Source organism: Thalassophryne amazonica, chromosome 13, assembly GCF_902500255.1.
Source record: "Thalassophryne amazonica chromosome 13, fThaAma1.1, whole genome shotgun sequence".
In the NCBI taxonomy this organism is placed as follows: Eukaryota; Metazoa; Chordata; class Actinopteri; order Batrachoidiformes; family Batrachoididae; genus Thalassophryne; species Thalassophryne amazonica.
Window position 1 is genome coordinate 38,517,991 of NC_047115.1, and position 17,009 is coordinate 38,534,999.

General features: G+C 40.2%; 1 protein-coding gene across 1 annotated transcript in view; it reads right to left on the bottom strand.

Annotated features, from left to right (window-relative positions):
* Positions 1–14,855, bottom strand: part of slf2 (SMC5-SMC6 complex localization factor 2) — a 38,344-nt gene extending 23,489 nt beyond the window's left edge. The window contains 4 exon segments of the mRNA XM_034184361.1: positions 4,095–4,137; positions 8,213–8,418; positions 13,784–13,821; positions 14,685–14,855. Of these exon segments, the coding sequence (XP_034040252.1) occupies positions 4,095–4,137; positions 8,213–8,418; positions 13,784–13,821; positions 14,685–14,734 (337 nt within the window). The 5' untranslated portion in view covers positions 14,735–14,855.
* Between the last annotated feature and the right edge of the window lie 2,154 nt (positions 14,856–17,009).

Here is a 17,009-nt window from a genome sequence, read left to right on the forward strand (position 1 = left end):
GCGCATCTCACCGTTGTCATACTATTCTTGTACATGTCCTGCACTACCCTAACATACTTCTCTGCCACTCCAGACTTCCTCATACAATACCACAACTCTTCTCTTGGCACCCTATCATAAGCTTTTTCTAAGTCCACAAACACACAATGTAACTCTTTCTGTCCTTCTCTGTACTTCTCCAACAGTATTCTCAGAGCAAACATTGCATCTGTAGTGCTCTTTCTCGGCATGAAACCATATTGCTGCTCACAGATCTTCACCTGTTTTCTAAGCCTAGCTTCTACTACTCTTTCCCATAACTTCATGCTGTGGCTGATCAGCTTTATGCCTCTGTAGTTACTGCAGCTCTGCACATCACCCTTGTTCTTGAAAATAGGAACCAGCACACTTTGTCTCCACTCCCTAGGCATCCTCTCACTTTCCAAGATTTTAATAAACAATCTGGTTAGAAACTCTACTGCCATCTCTCAGACATTTCCATGCCTCCACTGAAATGTCATCTGGACCAACTGCCTTTCCACTCTTCATCCTCTTCTTAGCAGCCCTCACTTCTTCCTTACTAATCTCTTGTACTTCCTGATTTACTCTCACCACATCATCCAGCCTTTTCTCTCGCTCATTTTCTTTATTCATCAGCTCTTCAAAATATTCCCTCCACCTTCTCAGCACACACTCCTCACTTGTCAGCACATTACCATGTGCATCTTTTACCACCCTAACCTGCTGTACATCTTTTCCAGCTCTGTCCCTTTGTCTAGCCAATTGGTACAAGTCTTTTTCTCCTTCCTTACTATTCAAATTCTTGTACAGCTCGCAATATGCCTTTTCCTTTGCTTTTACCACTTCGCTTTTCGCCTTACGCCGCATCTCCTTGTATTCCTGTCTACTTTCGTCATCTCGCCGACTATCCCAAAACTTTTTCGCCAACCTCTTTCTCCTTATGCTTTCCTGGACCTCTTCATTCCACCACCAAGTCTCCTCGTCTTCCTTCCACTGTCCAGATGTCATACCCAGTACTGTCCTAGCTGTCTCCCTCACCACATCTGCAGTACTTTTCCAGTTGTCCAAAATTGCTTCTCCTCCAACCAGTGCTTCTCTCACCTGCTTGCTAAATTTCACACAACAGTCTTCCTCCTTAAGCTTCCACCATCTGATCCTTTGTTGAGCTCTCACTCACTTGTTCTTCTTTACCTCTAAAGTCATCCAACAAACAACCATCCTATGCTGTCTAGTGACACTCTCTCCTGCCACCACCTTACAGTCTCTGATTTCTTTTAGCTTGCATCTCCTATAAAGAATGTAGTCCACCTGTGTGCACCTTCCTCCACTCTTATATGTATCCCTGTGCTCCTCCCTTTTCTTAAAGTAGGTATTCACCACAGCCATTTCCATCCTTTTTGCAAAATCAACTACCATCTGTCCTTCCCCATTCCTATCCTTGATACCATATCTACCCATTACTTCCTCATCACCTCTGTTCCCTTCACCAGCATGCCCATTGAAGTCCGCTCCTATCACCACTCTTTCATGCTTGGGCACACTCTCCACCACCTCATCTAACACACTCCAGAAATCTTTCTCCTTCATCTCACAACCTACCTGTGGGGCATATGCACTGATGATATTCATCATCACCCCTTCAACTTCCAACTTCACACTCATCACCCTGTCAGACACTCGCTTAACCTCCAACACACTTTTTACATACTCTTCCTTTAAAATGACCCCAACACCATTTCGCTTCCTGTCCTCACCATGGTACAACAACTTGTACCCACCGCCGATGCTCCTGCTCTTACTTCCCTTCCACTTGGTCTCTTGCACACACAATATGTCTACCTTTCTCCTCTCCATCATATCAGCCAGCTCTCTCCCTTTACCAGTCATACTACCAACATTCAAAGTCCCCACTCTCATTTCCACCCTTCTAGTTTTCTTCTTCTCCCACTGTTTTTGGCAACGTTTTGCTCCTCTTCTTCGTCGTCTTCGCCCAGCAGTAGCCCAATTTCCACCGGCACCCTGTTGGGCAACAGCACTGATGGCGGACGTTGTTAACCCGGGCCGCAACCGATCCGGTATGGGAATTCGATTTTTAGTCTGCATAGTTGGGTTGGCTTGTTTTACGCCAGATGCCCTTCCTGACGCAACCCTCCTCATTTATCCGGGCTTGGGACCGGGACTCAGAATGTACTGGCTGCACTGCACTAGCTGAATTAAATCAAACATACCAGTGGAAAATTATGATAATTTGGATTTATTTTAAAAAGGTGAATTTCCATGACCCAGATTTGAACTCTCAAGACCTGGGAACTTTCCAGAACAGTGATCTCACAAAACCTGGATACTTTCCAAAAAATGATATAATCTACAGCTGTTCTGGTGTTCTTTGGTAACTGAATTTTGCTTCCTTTTGCCGGCAAAATAAAAATTGTTGCTTTGAGATGTTGATCCTTTTTTTTTTTTTCTTTTTTTTTTTTACTTTTCTGGACACCTTTAACAAGTCTTTTTTTTTGAACAATTGAGCACAGCTGAAACACTTAGACACTCATCTGGCAATCAAGAACTCTGTCCAAAGTCTCCATGAAAATTCAGTAAGGTATATCTTATATATTATATTCCAATTCTAAGGCGGAACTATGCTAGTATATAAAGGTATATCTAAATATCTAAAAAGGAAGAGTAAAATAGGAGAGTAGAAAAGAGTAGAGTAGAGCCACTTAGGTGCCTGGTCTTGAGAACCAGGGATGGTTCTCAACAGAATATATACAATATATAAAAATGCAAGAATTAGGGCAAGTGTACTCATTAAGCCCATACAACCTTTAAGCCCACTTTCAACTTTGATGTAAATTTACAAAAAAAGGAAAATATATATTTTGCCATCGATTACTCCATTCAATCAAATGGTCTGTTACTTCTATGACATTTTTTATTGCATACAAATCACATTTTCCATTGGTGAGTTAGCCCCACCCCAAAGTATACCGTCTCAGGACCCGTGACAAGAAGACACCCAAAACTTTGGTGTTTTGGGACCTGTCAGATTTCATTCATTTTCGGCAAATTTCAGCCATATCTTTACATTACATTAATATTTATGTCAAATAAGAGGTAAATGTACTAATTTTGATTTATAGATAAGCAGTATTTTGCCAAATTATACGATTTCCCTTCAAATGGAAAGATGTGTTTTATGAGCTAGCAAACATAGCTGATCTCATGCTAACACGCCTAGCCCTGTTAATGCTACTCTGTCACAAGAACTAAGGTTGTCAGCTACAAATATTAAGCATTTTGTTATTCATTTAACATTTAGATATATGCATCATAAATTGTTCCGTGGAGTTGATTAATTTCATAAATTTACTTTTTTTTTTTTTAACAGTTGGGCTTAAATGGTACATCCCATCAACATGCATGCAAACTTCGGTGAGCACATGCTAATATTCAATGACAAAAATGTTATATTTCTGAATGTGTGCACAGTAGTAACTGCTGTAATGTTTGATGCAAACTATATTAGGCTCCATGTTTTGTGAGCATATCTTACATTCTGAAAGGAAAGCATAGTCTTTTTTATAAGCGTTCCTTAGAGTGGAACCATTTAAGCCCAATAACATTTTCACTGTCATTTATAAAATATATTGCATTAATTACATTTTTATGCAATTATTGCATTAAACAAGTTTATTTTAATTAATAAATTATGTTATGGGCTTATTTGGAACACAGATGGACTTAAATGGTACCATGGTACCAATTAAGCCCATTCCAAACCTTTGACTTTTTCCCTAAAATTTTGAATAGTACATCAACTAATTACTAAATATTCAAATGAGAGGTAAATCTTGCCTTTAACAAATGATGTCACTTACAAATTATGTCAATATATAGGAAAAATAGTGAAACTTGGTGGGCTTAATGGGTACACTTACCCTAGTTTTTGAAAGAAATGTTACTTTCTCAAAGCTCTATATTAATATTTTGAATAACTATTTAAAAATTACCCTTTGCAAATATACATAAAATGTACAGAACACTCAAGCAACCTAGTGTGCTACAGCATTATTAGCAAGAATGTTTAGAAACAATACCTGGAATTAAGGCTTGATCTGAAGATGCCCCATGTTGTTTGTCCTAAAAAAACAGAAACAGAAGTTATTCCTTTAAAACCTGAATCCTAAACAACTCAACTTTCCACCTTGTATGGAAAAGTATTGCTTATATGCTCTACCAGCTCAAGCTGTCAAGGACACACCCACAGGGTCTGAGAGTTTAGAGAGGACATGAAAAATATGCCATTTCATGCACAAGACAAATTAGAGCTATCAGGCAATTAAAAAATTAATAAGGTTTGAGATTAATTTAATCCATGTACATATATTTTAATATATAAATATCACTCCTCAAATCGCAAAACATACACAGGCTCTCAGAAACACAAAAATAATGAAGAAGGAAAATGAACTCTCACAGAAGCAATTAAAGCAATTACAGAAACATGTTAATGTATAATAAACTGTGCAGTCTATGAACAAAGGAAAAAAAAATAGGCCATCACGAAAATAGTGAATGAGCATTAGTTATTGCTGTGCTACAAAATGTATTTTGAAAAATGTATCACTTTAAATAAAGTGGTACTGCTGGGTAGGCTCCAGCCCTCCCCCCCCCCCCCCCCTTCATTGGAATAAGCAGGTATAGAAAATCATATTGGGGGGGGGGGGGGGGGGGTACATATGCAATTTTATGTGTCAGGCTCTTACATCCCTGGTTCTCAAGACCAGGCACCTAAGTGGCTTTAATCTACTCTTTTCTACTATCCTATTTACTCTTTTTTAGATATACAGTAGTGTTCAGAATAATAGTAGTGCTATGTGACTAAAAAGATTAATCCAGGTTTTGAGTATATTTCTTATTGTTACATGGGAAACAAGGTACCAGTAGATTCAGTAGATTCTCACAAATCCAGCAAGACCAAGCATTCATGATATGCACACTCTTAAGGCTATGAAATTGGGCTATTAGTAAAAAAAAAAAAAAAAAAAAAAAAAAAAAAAAAAAAGTAGAAAAGGGGGTGTTCACAATAATAGTAGCATCGGCTGTTGACGCTACAAACTCAAAACTATTATGTTCAAACTGCTTTTTTTTAAGCAATCCTGTGAATCACTAGTATTTAGTTGTATAACCACAGTTTTTCATGATTTCTTCACATCTGCGAGGCATTAATTTTGTTGGTCTGGAACCAAGATTTTGCTTGTTGACTAGCGTGCTTGGGGTCATTGTCTTGTTGAAACACCCATTTCAAGGGCATGACCTCTTCAAGTATTTTGACATATCCAAACTGATCCATGATACCTGGTATGCAATATATAGGCCCAACACCATAGTAGGAGAAACATGCCCATATCATGATGCTTGCACCACCATGCTTCACTGTCTTCACTGTGAACTGTAGCTTGAATTCAGAGTTTGGGGGTCATCTCACAAACTGTCTGCGGCCCTTGGACCCAAAAGAACAATTTTACTCTCATCAATAGACAAAATATTCCTCCATTCCTCTTTAGGCCAGTTGATGTGTTCTTTGGCAAATTGTAACCTCTTCTGCACGTCTTTTATTTAACAGAGGGACTTTGCAGGGATTCTTGCAAATAAATTAGCTTCACACATGCGTATTCTAACTGTCACAGCACTTACAGGGAACTCCAGACTGTCTTTGATCATCCTGGAGCTGATCAATGGGTGAGCCTTTGCCATTCTGGTTATTCTTCTATCCATTTTGATGGTTGTTTTCCATTTTCTTCCACGCATCTCTGATTTTTTTTTGTCCATTTTAAAGCATTGGAGATCATTGTAGATGAACAGCCTATAATTTTTTGCACATGCGTATAAGTTTTCCCCTCTCCAATCAACTTTTTAATCAAACTATGCTGTTCTTCTGAACAATGTCTTGAATGTCCCATTTTCCTCAGGCTTTCAAAGAGCAAAGCATGTTCAACAGGTGCTGGCTTCATCCTTAAATAGGGGACACCTGATTCACACCTGTTTGTTCCACAAAACTGACGAACTCACTGACTGAATGCCACACTACTATTATTGTGAAGACCCCCTTTTCTTTTTCTTTTTTTTTTTACTAATAGCCCAATTTCATAGCCTTAGGAGTGTGCATATCATAAATGCTTGGTCTTGTTGGATTTGTGATAATCTACTGAATCTACTGGTACCTTGTTTCCCATGTAACAATAAGAAATGTACTCAAAACCTGGATTAATCTTTTTAGTCACATAGCACTACTATTATTCTGAACACTACTGTACCTTTATATACTAGCATAGTTCCACCTTAGAACTGGAATATAATATATAAGATATACCTTGCTGAATTTTCTTTTCTCTAACCCTTTTATTTTTTTAAATGGCCACCTTAAAAATTGTGATTTTGACAGCCCTTTCACACTGGCGCAAATGTAGAGGTGCATATTGCAGCATTGCATTTCATTTAAGTATGCCCAAAATGCGCGTGTACAGCCTTTTCCCGTGTTTGTTGCGTTCGTAGATTTGCTTGCAGCTGCGTGTTTGCTTTTTAATGTGTGCACACAATCGTGTGTAGCCCTTGCCGCTATTTAAAAACTAAGTCAACTCTTTTTCAGTTCACTCCTACCGGCTGTGCAGAACACATCGTTGCACTTGGAAAACAGTGGACTGTATCATGAGGTTTTTACAGTTGCATACTGCCACATATGTAGCCATAGCTGCTATTTTCTGCCTCTGTAGAAGTGCGCTCTGTTCTCTACTGCACGGTGTGGTGCGGGTCAGAAACAGAGTAACTTATCATTATTTTATTTATTTTTGTTTTCGTGGATCATTTTCATTGTGTACAGATGCTGCCGAGTCTGGCTGTGGTAAAGGCTGCCGTGAATGAAGTGCTGTGACTCTTTAAACTTGTAAAGCTCCGGTTGCTCCGATCAGGTCCGCTGATTTGATCAGACCTGATCGATCAGGTCGTTTGATGATCGTACGACATGCAGCGACTGCACTTTTATTTTAAAGAGTCACAGCGCTTATTCAGGTTTGATCAGACCTGATCAATCAGGGCGTCTGATGATTGCACCGACATGCAGCGACTGCGCTTTGTTTGTGTTCCGTTTCTGGATTTATGAGTTGAGGTTCGATTACCTGTTCTGAGCACACACACGTCCATCAGTTAGATCAGCTGTTGTGAGCACACAGAGGCGCTGTGGGCTGCGTGATCATGCCCTCCAGTTGATTCACTCTGGATGCACGCACTCAGTTTTTGGATGTGTACAGGAGCGCCGTGTTACACAAACTTGCATGTAGTAACGCCGTGCTGCGCAGACCTGCTTAAAACTGCATATTTCCTGTGTCCAGTGCTCTACACCAAAAAAATTTTTTCATGTTTAATTTCTTCTGTCCTACGCGCACAGCCCTCAACATACTGCTGCGCGTGGAGCATAGAGCTGCTAAAGTGGGCGTACAGCTGCTCAATTTGGCGTAGATGGTACGTCACAATACACAGCTCTATGTTTACGCCAGTGTGAAAGGGGCTTAACATAACTTCTGACATGGATTTTTGGGTAAATACTTTATGAATAATCAACTGAAGTTGAAATAATGTTTACATGAACATAATAATCTGATATCTGTTAGTAATCAGATTATCAGATTTTGCCATTGACATGAGCACTTAATCAGATAACTGCCAAATCAGATAGCAACCGGATTTTTATGTGCATGTAAATGGGGCCACTGATATATTTGAATTCTCTTACAAACTTAATTAAAAATAATTACTGCACATATTATGGCAATTTATATGTTTTACACTTTAATACATTTTACACATTATGCATTTGAACTCATTTGATCTGCTTGACTGCTTGTCCTCACGTGACTGCAATAGCTGTCATGAGTCGACATCCGCTTACAGGTGTGGAAAAATTTCACTATAATTGTATCAAGCGAGAACACGCTTACACTCTACACAGTAAAAATCACCAGTGTAAAACTAACACTGACCTGAATCCAATGAAAGACTCATTAGCAGGCTTTTAATGAGTCTTTCATTGGATTCAGGTGTGTTGGAGCAGGGAGACAACTAAGAGTGTCAGGAAGGTAGATCTCGAGGACTGAACTTGGGCACCCCTGTTGTAGAAGATCCCAGTCTATCTCAGTGGTCTGTCAGCTCTCATACCAACCTTAACTGGGTTCATTGATGAATGAATTGGTGCTGGAGATTGAGAAAGGTGGCATAATGGATCCAGTCTTTCTTTGTGACACAATTCAGGGCTTTGCAGTGGCAGCATTCTCCTGTGTAGTACGTGTGACAGCTGGTTTGGGACCTGAGAGGGCTTCATCGGGGTCTCATGGAGAACAGAGGTGCTTCGCTGTGGGAAAACCTTCACTAAAAACACACACAAAATATGTACATAAGATCTTCAAACACTATTTCTACATGTTTGAACAAGATGCTCTCATTTCAACCAGGGCCTAAGGGAAATCTATAACTTATCCGGCAGGCATGCTACCTGACACCGCACTGCTGGTGTCATATAATCAGTGGTGGGAACAGCTAACCAAAAAGTTAGATTTGATAACAATCCGCTAACTGAAAAGTTAACTTTTATAAAGCTAAACCTATAAATCCCCCCCCCCCCCCCCCCCCCCCCAAAAAAAAAAAATTTAGCGGCAGTTACAGATAAAAGCTAAACTGATAACTTTGAGTACTGACTTCAGTACACTTGCACCTACTGACACAACAACGAGAAAGCGCTTCTGTGTCAGATCAGCCTTCTCTCAGCAAAAGAGACCTGGTGACCAGAGTGAAAGGAGGCAAAAAGCAAAAGGAAGAAAGCAGGAAAAATAAAGACAATTTCTCTTCACACCATACAGACTCACCGGCATATCACCCAAGTCATTCACAAGCATACAGTTTTGACTTATGGTTAAAATGTGAAACAAACTCATTCCGGACAAGTTATTTTATAAAGTGAAAATATCAGCTATATGTTTTAGTTTTAAAGTAATGCATTAATTTTGAAGGTTTTAGTGTTTAGACACACGCTGCAGTACATTATGGGCAAATTAGTTTCCTGATGTGAGTGGTTGGCTGCACACATAACTTAGTGAAATGTGTGGTGGGTTTTACAAATAAATCTGTATTTGTAAATATGCCTTTTTTTTTTATTTGTAAAGAAAAAGGCAATTTGAAAAATGAAAATTCTCTTAAGTGGATTCAGCACTTTTAGCCAATGTGTGGTGGGCGGCCAGTAGATGGCAGTGTTCATGGCAGTATGAACAGCATTTGCAACTGGATGATGCATATAATAATAATGACTGATTTACAGAGTGCTTTTCAAGACACCCAAAGCACTTTAAAGTTGCATTATTCATTCACTCACACATTGCTGGTGGTAAGCTACTAGTGTAGCCACAGCTTCCCTGGGGCAAACTGACGTAAGCATATGACATATCTTGTAAGAGGTAGCCAAAAGTGCACATGGAATTGTACCGTATACATGGTAGCTGGATATCTTTCCCGATGTGGACTGGGTAATGTGTTGGGAACAAAAGGTTGCTGCATCATTTGGTGCAAATGAAAACTGTCAACTTACAGAGGGCTGAATTCAAAAAAAAAAAAATTGAAAAAAAAAATGATGCGGAATCCTGGTCCTGAGTCATCAAATAATTAACATTAGTATTGTATTTATCGGTTATCACAGCACTAATTGCAATATTTACATCGGTTCAGATCCCGATTTATCGTCTCGTTTCTGCTTAAAACTGCACTCTAGTCATCATCTATCACAGTGAAGTACAACAATCATTTCCAGATAAATTCAGCATTATTTCATAATAAAAGACAGGGGAAGTGATCAGAGTGCCACAGCAGCACGTCCGAGTCTGACGTGCAGCTGCGCCTACATCATTTCAGCGCGTCAGTAGCGACTCACCAATTTATCGTCTCGTTTCTGCTTAAAACGGCCTCATTTCTGCTTAAAACTGACTTTAGAATGATTTAAGAGGTTTTACTTTGTCATCTGATGGTTAATAATCCCATTATTCCCTTTGATTACTTTGGATATAGAAAATTAGTCTCAGATGTGCTGCTGTGGTCCAAAATGAGGCATGCGCTACAGCGGCAGGGCAGAACAATTTTAATGGGGGACCGTTCAGTCGGTGACATCAGTGCTGCTGATGGGTTAAGGACCTTCTACAGCCATGTCCTGCTCTCCTAGAGTAACTGCCTGTCTCTTGGAATCTCCTCCATGCTCCTGAGAGTGTGCTGGGAGACACAGCAAACCTTCTGGCAATGGCAGGTATTGATGTGCCATCCTGAAGGAGTTGGACTACCTGTGTAACCTCTCAAGGGTCCAGGTACCTCACCATGCTACCAGTAGTGACTAGGGATGGGTATAGAGAACCGGTTCCTTTCGGGTATAGTTAAGAAATGATTCGATCCACCGACATCAATAAGCTTTGTGCTTAACGATTCTGTTATCGAACCTTCAGAGTGGCCGTTGTTTTGGGGGTGTTTGTCAGACCCTGCAGCGGGTCCGTGATTAACTTTTCTGCAGCGCGGCTTTGCTCTGAACCTTGAACCAATCGAAGCAGTGGTTCGCAGATTGAAGCAATGCTTCGATCTGTTGCTTCGTTTATACTTTCTTTCTTTCGCTTAATTTTACCCCGCTAAAACCCTAAAGAGCATACGTCTGTGAGTATTATTTACCTTTTCTATGTTAAACCGACCTGTTATGGTCTTCTGAAACAGTTGATAGATGTATTTTATAACTTAAAAACGGGAGCGATGCTAACGCGTTAGCATGTCTATGGCATTTTCAATGTTAAAAGTTAGCATTACGCAGCTCCAGCTGTCATAACGTTTGGGTGCATTTGTTTTCAAATTGTAATATTTCTTAAATTTATTTTTGTTTATATATTAATAATCTAATGATTATTATATACAATTTTAGAGAAAGAGACAAAAAGAACCCAAATAGAAACAACAGAAAATATATAATAGCAACTAACAACGAACATAAATAAATAAATAAATACATACATACAGAAATAAATGTTTCCTGTGAACACCGAGTGACTCTTACACCTCCATTTCATCCCTGTCTTATTTAAGTTTAATGACAGTTTGTTTCGGTCAAACCATATTTTCAATGTGTTCATTTTTTCAGTGATTTCCTCCAGAAGTATCTGCCAAACTACACTCAACAAAAATATAAACGCAACACTTTTGGTTTTGCTCCCATTTTGTATGAGATGAACTCAAGATCTAAAACTTTTTCCACATACACAATATCACCATTTCCCTCAAATATTGTTCACAAACCAGTCTAAATCTGTGATAGTGAGCACTTCTCCTTTGCTGAAATAATCCATCCCACCTCACAGGTGTGCCATATCAAAATGCTGATTAGACACCATGATTAGTGCACAGGTGTGCCTTAGACTGTCCACAATAAAAGGCCACTCTGAAAGGTGCAGTTTTGTTTTATTGGGGGGGATACCAGTCAGTATCTGGTGTGACCACCATTTGCCTCATGCAGTGCAACACATCTCCTTCGCATAGAGTTGATCAGGTTGTCAATTATGGCCTGTGGAATGTTGGTCCACTCCTCTTCAATGGCTGTGCGAAGTTGCTGGATATTGGCAGGAACTGTTACACGCTGTCGTATACGCCAGTCCAGAGCATCCCAAACATGCTCAATGGGTGACATGTCCGGTGAGTATGCCGGCCATGCAAGAACTGGGACATTTTCAGCTTCAAAGAATTGTGTACAGATCCTTGCAACATGGGGCCGTGCATTATCCTGCTGCAACATGAGGTGATGTTCTTGGATTGGCACAACAATGGGCCTCAGGATCTCGTCACGGTATCTCTGTGCATTCAAAATGCCATCAATAAAATGCACCTGTATTCTTCGTCCATAACAGACACCTGCCTATACCATAACCCCACCGCCACCATGGGCCACTCGATCCACAACATTGACATCAGAAAACTGCTCACCCACACGACGCCACACACGATGTCTGCCATCTGCCCTGGACAGTGTGAACCGGGATTCATCCGTGAAGAGAACACCTCTCCAACGTGCCAAACGCCAGCGAATGTGAGCATTTGCCCACTCAAGTCGGTTACGACGACGAACTGGAGTCAGGTCAAGACCCCGATGAGGACGACGAGCATGCAGATGAGCTTCCCTGAGACGGTTTCTGACAGTTTGTGCAGAAATTCTTTGGTTATACAAACCGATTGTTTCAGCAGCTGTCCGAGTGGCTGGTCTCAGATGATCTTGGAGGTGAACATGCTGGATGTGGAAGTCCTGGGCTGGTGTGGTTACACGTGGTCTGCGGTTGTGAGGCTGGTTGGATGTACTGCCAAATTCTCTGAAACGCCTTTGGAGACAGCTTATGGTAGAGAAATGAACATTCAATACACGAGCAACAGCTCTGGTTGACATTCCTGCTGTCAGCATGCCAACTGCACGCTCCCTCAAATCTTGCAACATCTGTGGCATTGTGCTGTGTGATAAAACTGCACCTTTCAGAGTGGCCTTTTATTGTGGGCAGTCTAAGGCACACCTGTGTACTAATCATGGTGTCTAATCAGCATCTTGATATGGCACACCTGTGAGGTGGGATGGATTATCTCAGCAAAGGAGAAGTGCTCACTATCACAGATTTAGACTGGTTTGTGAACAATATTTGAGGGAAATGGTGATATTGTGTATGTGGAAAAAGTTTTAGATCTTTGAGTTCATCTCATACAAAATGGGAGCAAAACCAAAAGTGTTGCATTTATATTTTTGTTCAGTGTAGAAAACTGCTGCATCCTATAAGAGCAGAATACTACTGGAATGAATTTGAATAAGTTTTTTTTTTTTCCCCCTCACTAAATGGATGCGGTACTCACTGCAGTTTATCATCTGGAACAGTCCCAGATTACATTTCAGAGCTTCTAGAATTCAAACATTTTCGTGCAGGTGATGTTGGGGGTAATTTTGGGTTTCAGCTTTTTTTGTTTTTCACCACTTTCATCCCTGAATATGTCAATCGTGAGTCACGTTTGTGCGGATTAAAGTTACTAACTGGGACTCCTGTCTTGTTGCAAGAAAGAAACAAGAATCGTCCTCCGTTCTGTTCACACAGCTCCAAACGCTGCGCGGCTGTCTGACGAGTCAAGTTAGAACTATAAAATCCAGTCTGAATTAATAACTTCAAAGCGAAACACCGTTTTGTTTATTGTTATTTATGTCCAGAGATCAAGCGTACAGTGACCAATTTCATATTTATTTACTTTAAGACAATGAAATACATAGAAAACCTGTAAAGCCTACTTTTAGTACAAAATTCACAAGAGGTATCAATAAGGGAATCGATAGGGAATCGGATCAATAAGCAGAATCGATAATGGCATCAATAGATAAAATCTTATCAATACCCATCCCTAGTAGTGACACTGACCAAAGCCAAATGCAAAACCATTCAGAAAAGATGAGGAGGAAAAACATATCAGTGGCCTCCCACTGTTTTGGATGTTGTCTAATTGTTGCCCTTCTAATGCACCTGTTGCTAATTTCAGTAACACCAAAGCAGCTGAAACTGATTAACAACACCCTCTGCTACTTAACTGACCAGATCCATATGCCAGAATTTGAACTGACTTGATGCAATACTTTAATTAAGAAGTGTATTTTTTTTTGAGCAGTACATTTCAGCAAAGTATTCATTATGCATCACTGTTTGCCAACATTCTGACCCACCTTTATTCCAGTGTACTCCAAGTGCTCTGCAAGAAAGGAAGAGAGTGTTAACTGGTCAGTGGATCCTCATTATGTCCCCAAAGTGATGAAAATGGCAGTACAACTCCAAAAACTGATAGCAAACAAGAGAAAGTGCTCTGAGTTTTAACAGACCACACAGCCAGTCTGCTGTGTGTCAGTCTGATGCCTCCAGATCTCAGAGGCTAAGCAGAGTGGGGCCTGGTTAGTCCTCTTGGGAACACAGGGGCTCTGTCTGTTTCTGCAGGTGAAACTGGAGTTGCGTCAGGAAGGGTACCTGGCGTAAAACGTGTGCCAAATATCAATGCGGACCTGGCTGTATCTGATGTAGCAACCTCAAACAGACAGGAGCAGCCGAATGGAGAAGAACATAACCATAGCACACGATGTGTTCTGAGAGCCAACAATAGTTAAGACACCTGTCAGAGACGCTCTGCTTTGCTACCAATGACAGCAGGCTACGTCAAGTGACAGAAAAGCGCCCTACCTGAGCAAATATTATGAAGCCTAAAGCAACAACAGCAAAACTGTTAACGCTACTACCAGTTCACCATTTTTATCTAATTGAATAATCTGTATTGATACAAACGGCAATAAAAGTGCAGAATCACTCTCTTGGAAGTCCTGGCCAAAACACAAGTTAACAAATTAACGTAACGTTTACAAAACGAAGTTTAGTAGTATTTAGTATCCAAATTAGATTAAAAAAACCCAGCAACGTAACCACGGCAATTCACTGGAAAAGATGAGAAACGTAGCATGAATACTGCGCTGAGACTGTGACAGCGGGAAGTCAACTGTTTAGCTAACAGACTAGCACGCGCCAAACGGTTCAATTTGTCAAAAAAGAAAAGGTCGAATCTTTTCTTACCGGGTCTGTCCATGATTTTCTGTCGCCTCTTTCATTCTCAGCTGAAGCATGGACCGACGCAGTTAATATTATATGCATTCGAAGCTACAATAACTAATCTTGCGTCTTTCAAAACTCTCAGCGTTAGCGCTCTCGTAACCCGAGCTTCGATACATGTGCCGAATCGTAAGCAGCTTCCGTTGAAGCTTTGTGTCGATATGTGAAAGAAAACGTAAATAAATAAAACGGGTGAATTTCTTTGCATATCATTTCGGAGTTTTCATCTGATCATGAACCTGAATCCTTTAATTTCACCGACGACTCAACAGAATAAGTCAACATCATCAGTCATTTCATCTCAAACATAAATGTTTGGGGGAAAAAAATATTTTGAAATTATCCTACTTTTGAAGATGATCACACACATCAATTAAAAAGGAGGGTATATTTATCTATGGAAAAACCCCGGAATCATTAAAGATAGAAGTAAAATTCATAAATAATAAATACATTAGTTCAGAAACAAAACCGATTTATCTCCCTAAATTGTTCATATTTCCAGTGGCATTCATTACTTACCAACTTCGACGATATTCAGATTTTTTTCTGAACTTTACCAAACACATTCATTGTTATTAATACTCAATAAATCAATAAAATCCGGCCAAAATAGACAGGTGCAGGGCCGTATATAGGAATGTGAAAGGGGGGTGTTTAAATCCTTGAGTTGGGGGTCCAGTGGGCCACAGGGCCCCTGGTGGGGTCGAGGGGCAACGCCCTTGTGGGGGGCTCAGGGGGACGAAGCCCCCGAAGCAGAAGCTTCTTGAGGATTTCGAGGGGTAAAAAGCTATATCAATTTAATTTGAAACCCAAAATGTATCATTTTAGGAAATACATTTTTATATACAAATAGTCCTTGCTTGGGATTGGATCAGTTGCCATAAGAACCACCCAGGAAGAACCAAGATAAGATTAATGCAAACTTTATACCTGCCTGTCGGTTGCGAATGATGCAACCGACAGGCGTGAAAAAACTCACGCATGCGCACGAAGGTTCAAGCTTGGCTGATGGAAGCGCACATGATTCAAATCTATATAGTTTTTGCAAAAAATAAAAAGGTCGGATACTTTTCTAACAGACCTCGTATTTAGCAGTATTAATATTTGCGTTTACATTATGAATATGTATGTATATGTACGTTATGTATTAAAATAGCGGTATTTAATTTGGCGACCTTGTTTAACTCACAAAATTCGCATAATAAATCCCACGCGAATATTTGCACCTTTACAGTATTTGCAACAGGAAGGAGAAGCTCCCTTTATTTCTCAGCTTATACATACAAACATGTTTTTACAAACCAGACAAGTGTAATTATGTGTCTACATGGGTATTTACAAGCCTACTAATCTGATATCAGAGGAGGATAAGGACCAGGGAGCAAAAAGTCTCAACCCCCATGCGAAAAGTTTATCTAGCAGTTTCCCCTTTCATCACTTAAGGGATTAGTCTGGCAGAGGAAATTGAAACTTGAGGGTGTGTGATAATAGCTGTGTAACAGTGCTTGTTTCTTATTATCAATGAAAAGAAAATACATAACGTTGAAATCCAGATCAGAAAAAAATCAGAATTTTTTTTGGGAGGGGGGGGGTCGTCGGTTGAACCCCCTCTATACGGGCATGAGGTGCGCATCATTTTATTGACTGCCGAGTGTTCAATCTACAGAGCATCCTGAATAAGTAGTTCCGCAACATCTTGTGGTTATTTTCGACCTGGTAGCGTTTAAGACATCTCTTTGCGGAAGCTTCACATATAGTGCAGCAGATAACTGGGAAAAAAACCAAATTCTTTCAAATGGTGATGCAAGCACATTTGCGGGGGGGGGGGGGGGGGAGCGACAGAGTGAGAAAAGCTGCGTTGCCTTTTAATGCAATGTTGTTACTTCTCCAGCAGATGCCCTCCAGGAGCGCCATGAACACATTTTCGAGTAGTGGACCAAAGTTCGATACAACGAATCAGTGATTCAAACACGATAAGTGGTTCAGAAACGCCTAACACTTCGTTTTTTTAAGTTTCCTGCCTGACCAACGTCCGCAAGCGCCCCAAGAATTGCATTATGGGATTTGGAGTTAAGCAGTGCTGCAAAAGTGCTGCTTCCATGTTTTTCTTGAATATACTTGCTTTGTGTGGTCCTACATTTTATGTCATTTATTCTGTAATTTTAAGGACCCCCCCCCAAAGGTTGCAACTTGGAATATAAAAGTAATTGGGAATAGTGTTATAAATCTGATTTTACTATGGAAGTCTGTCCAGTCACCATCATTTCCTGATTTAACTCGAAATTG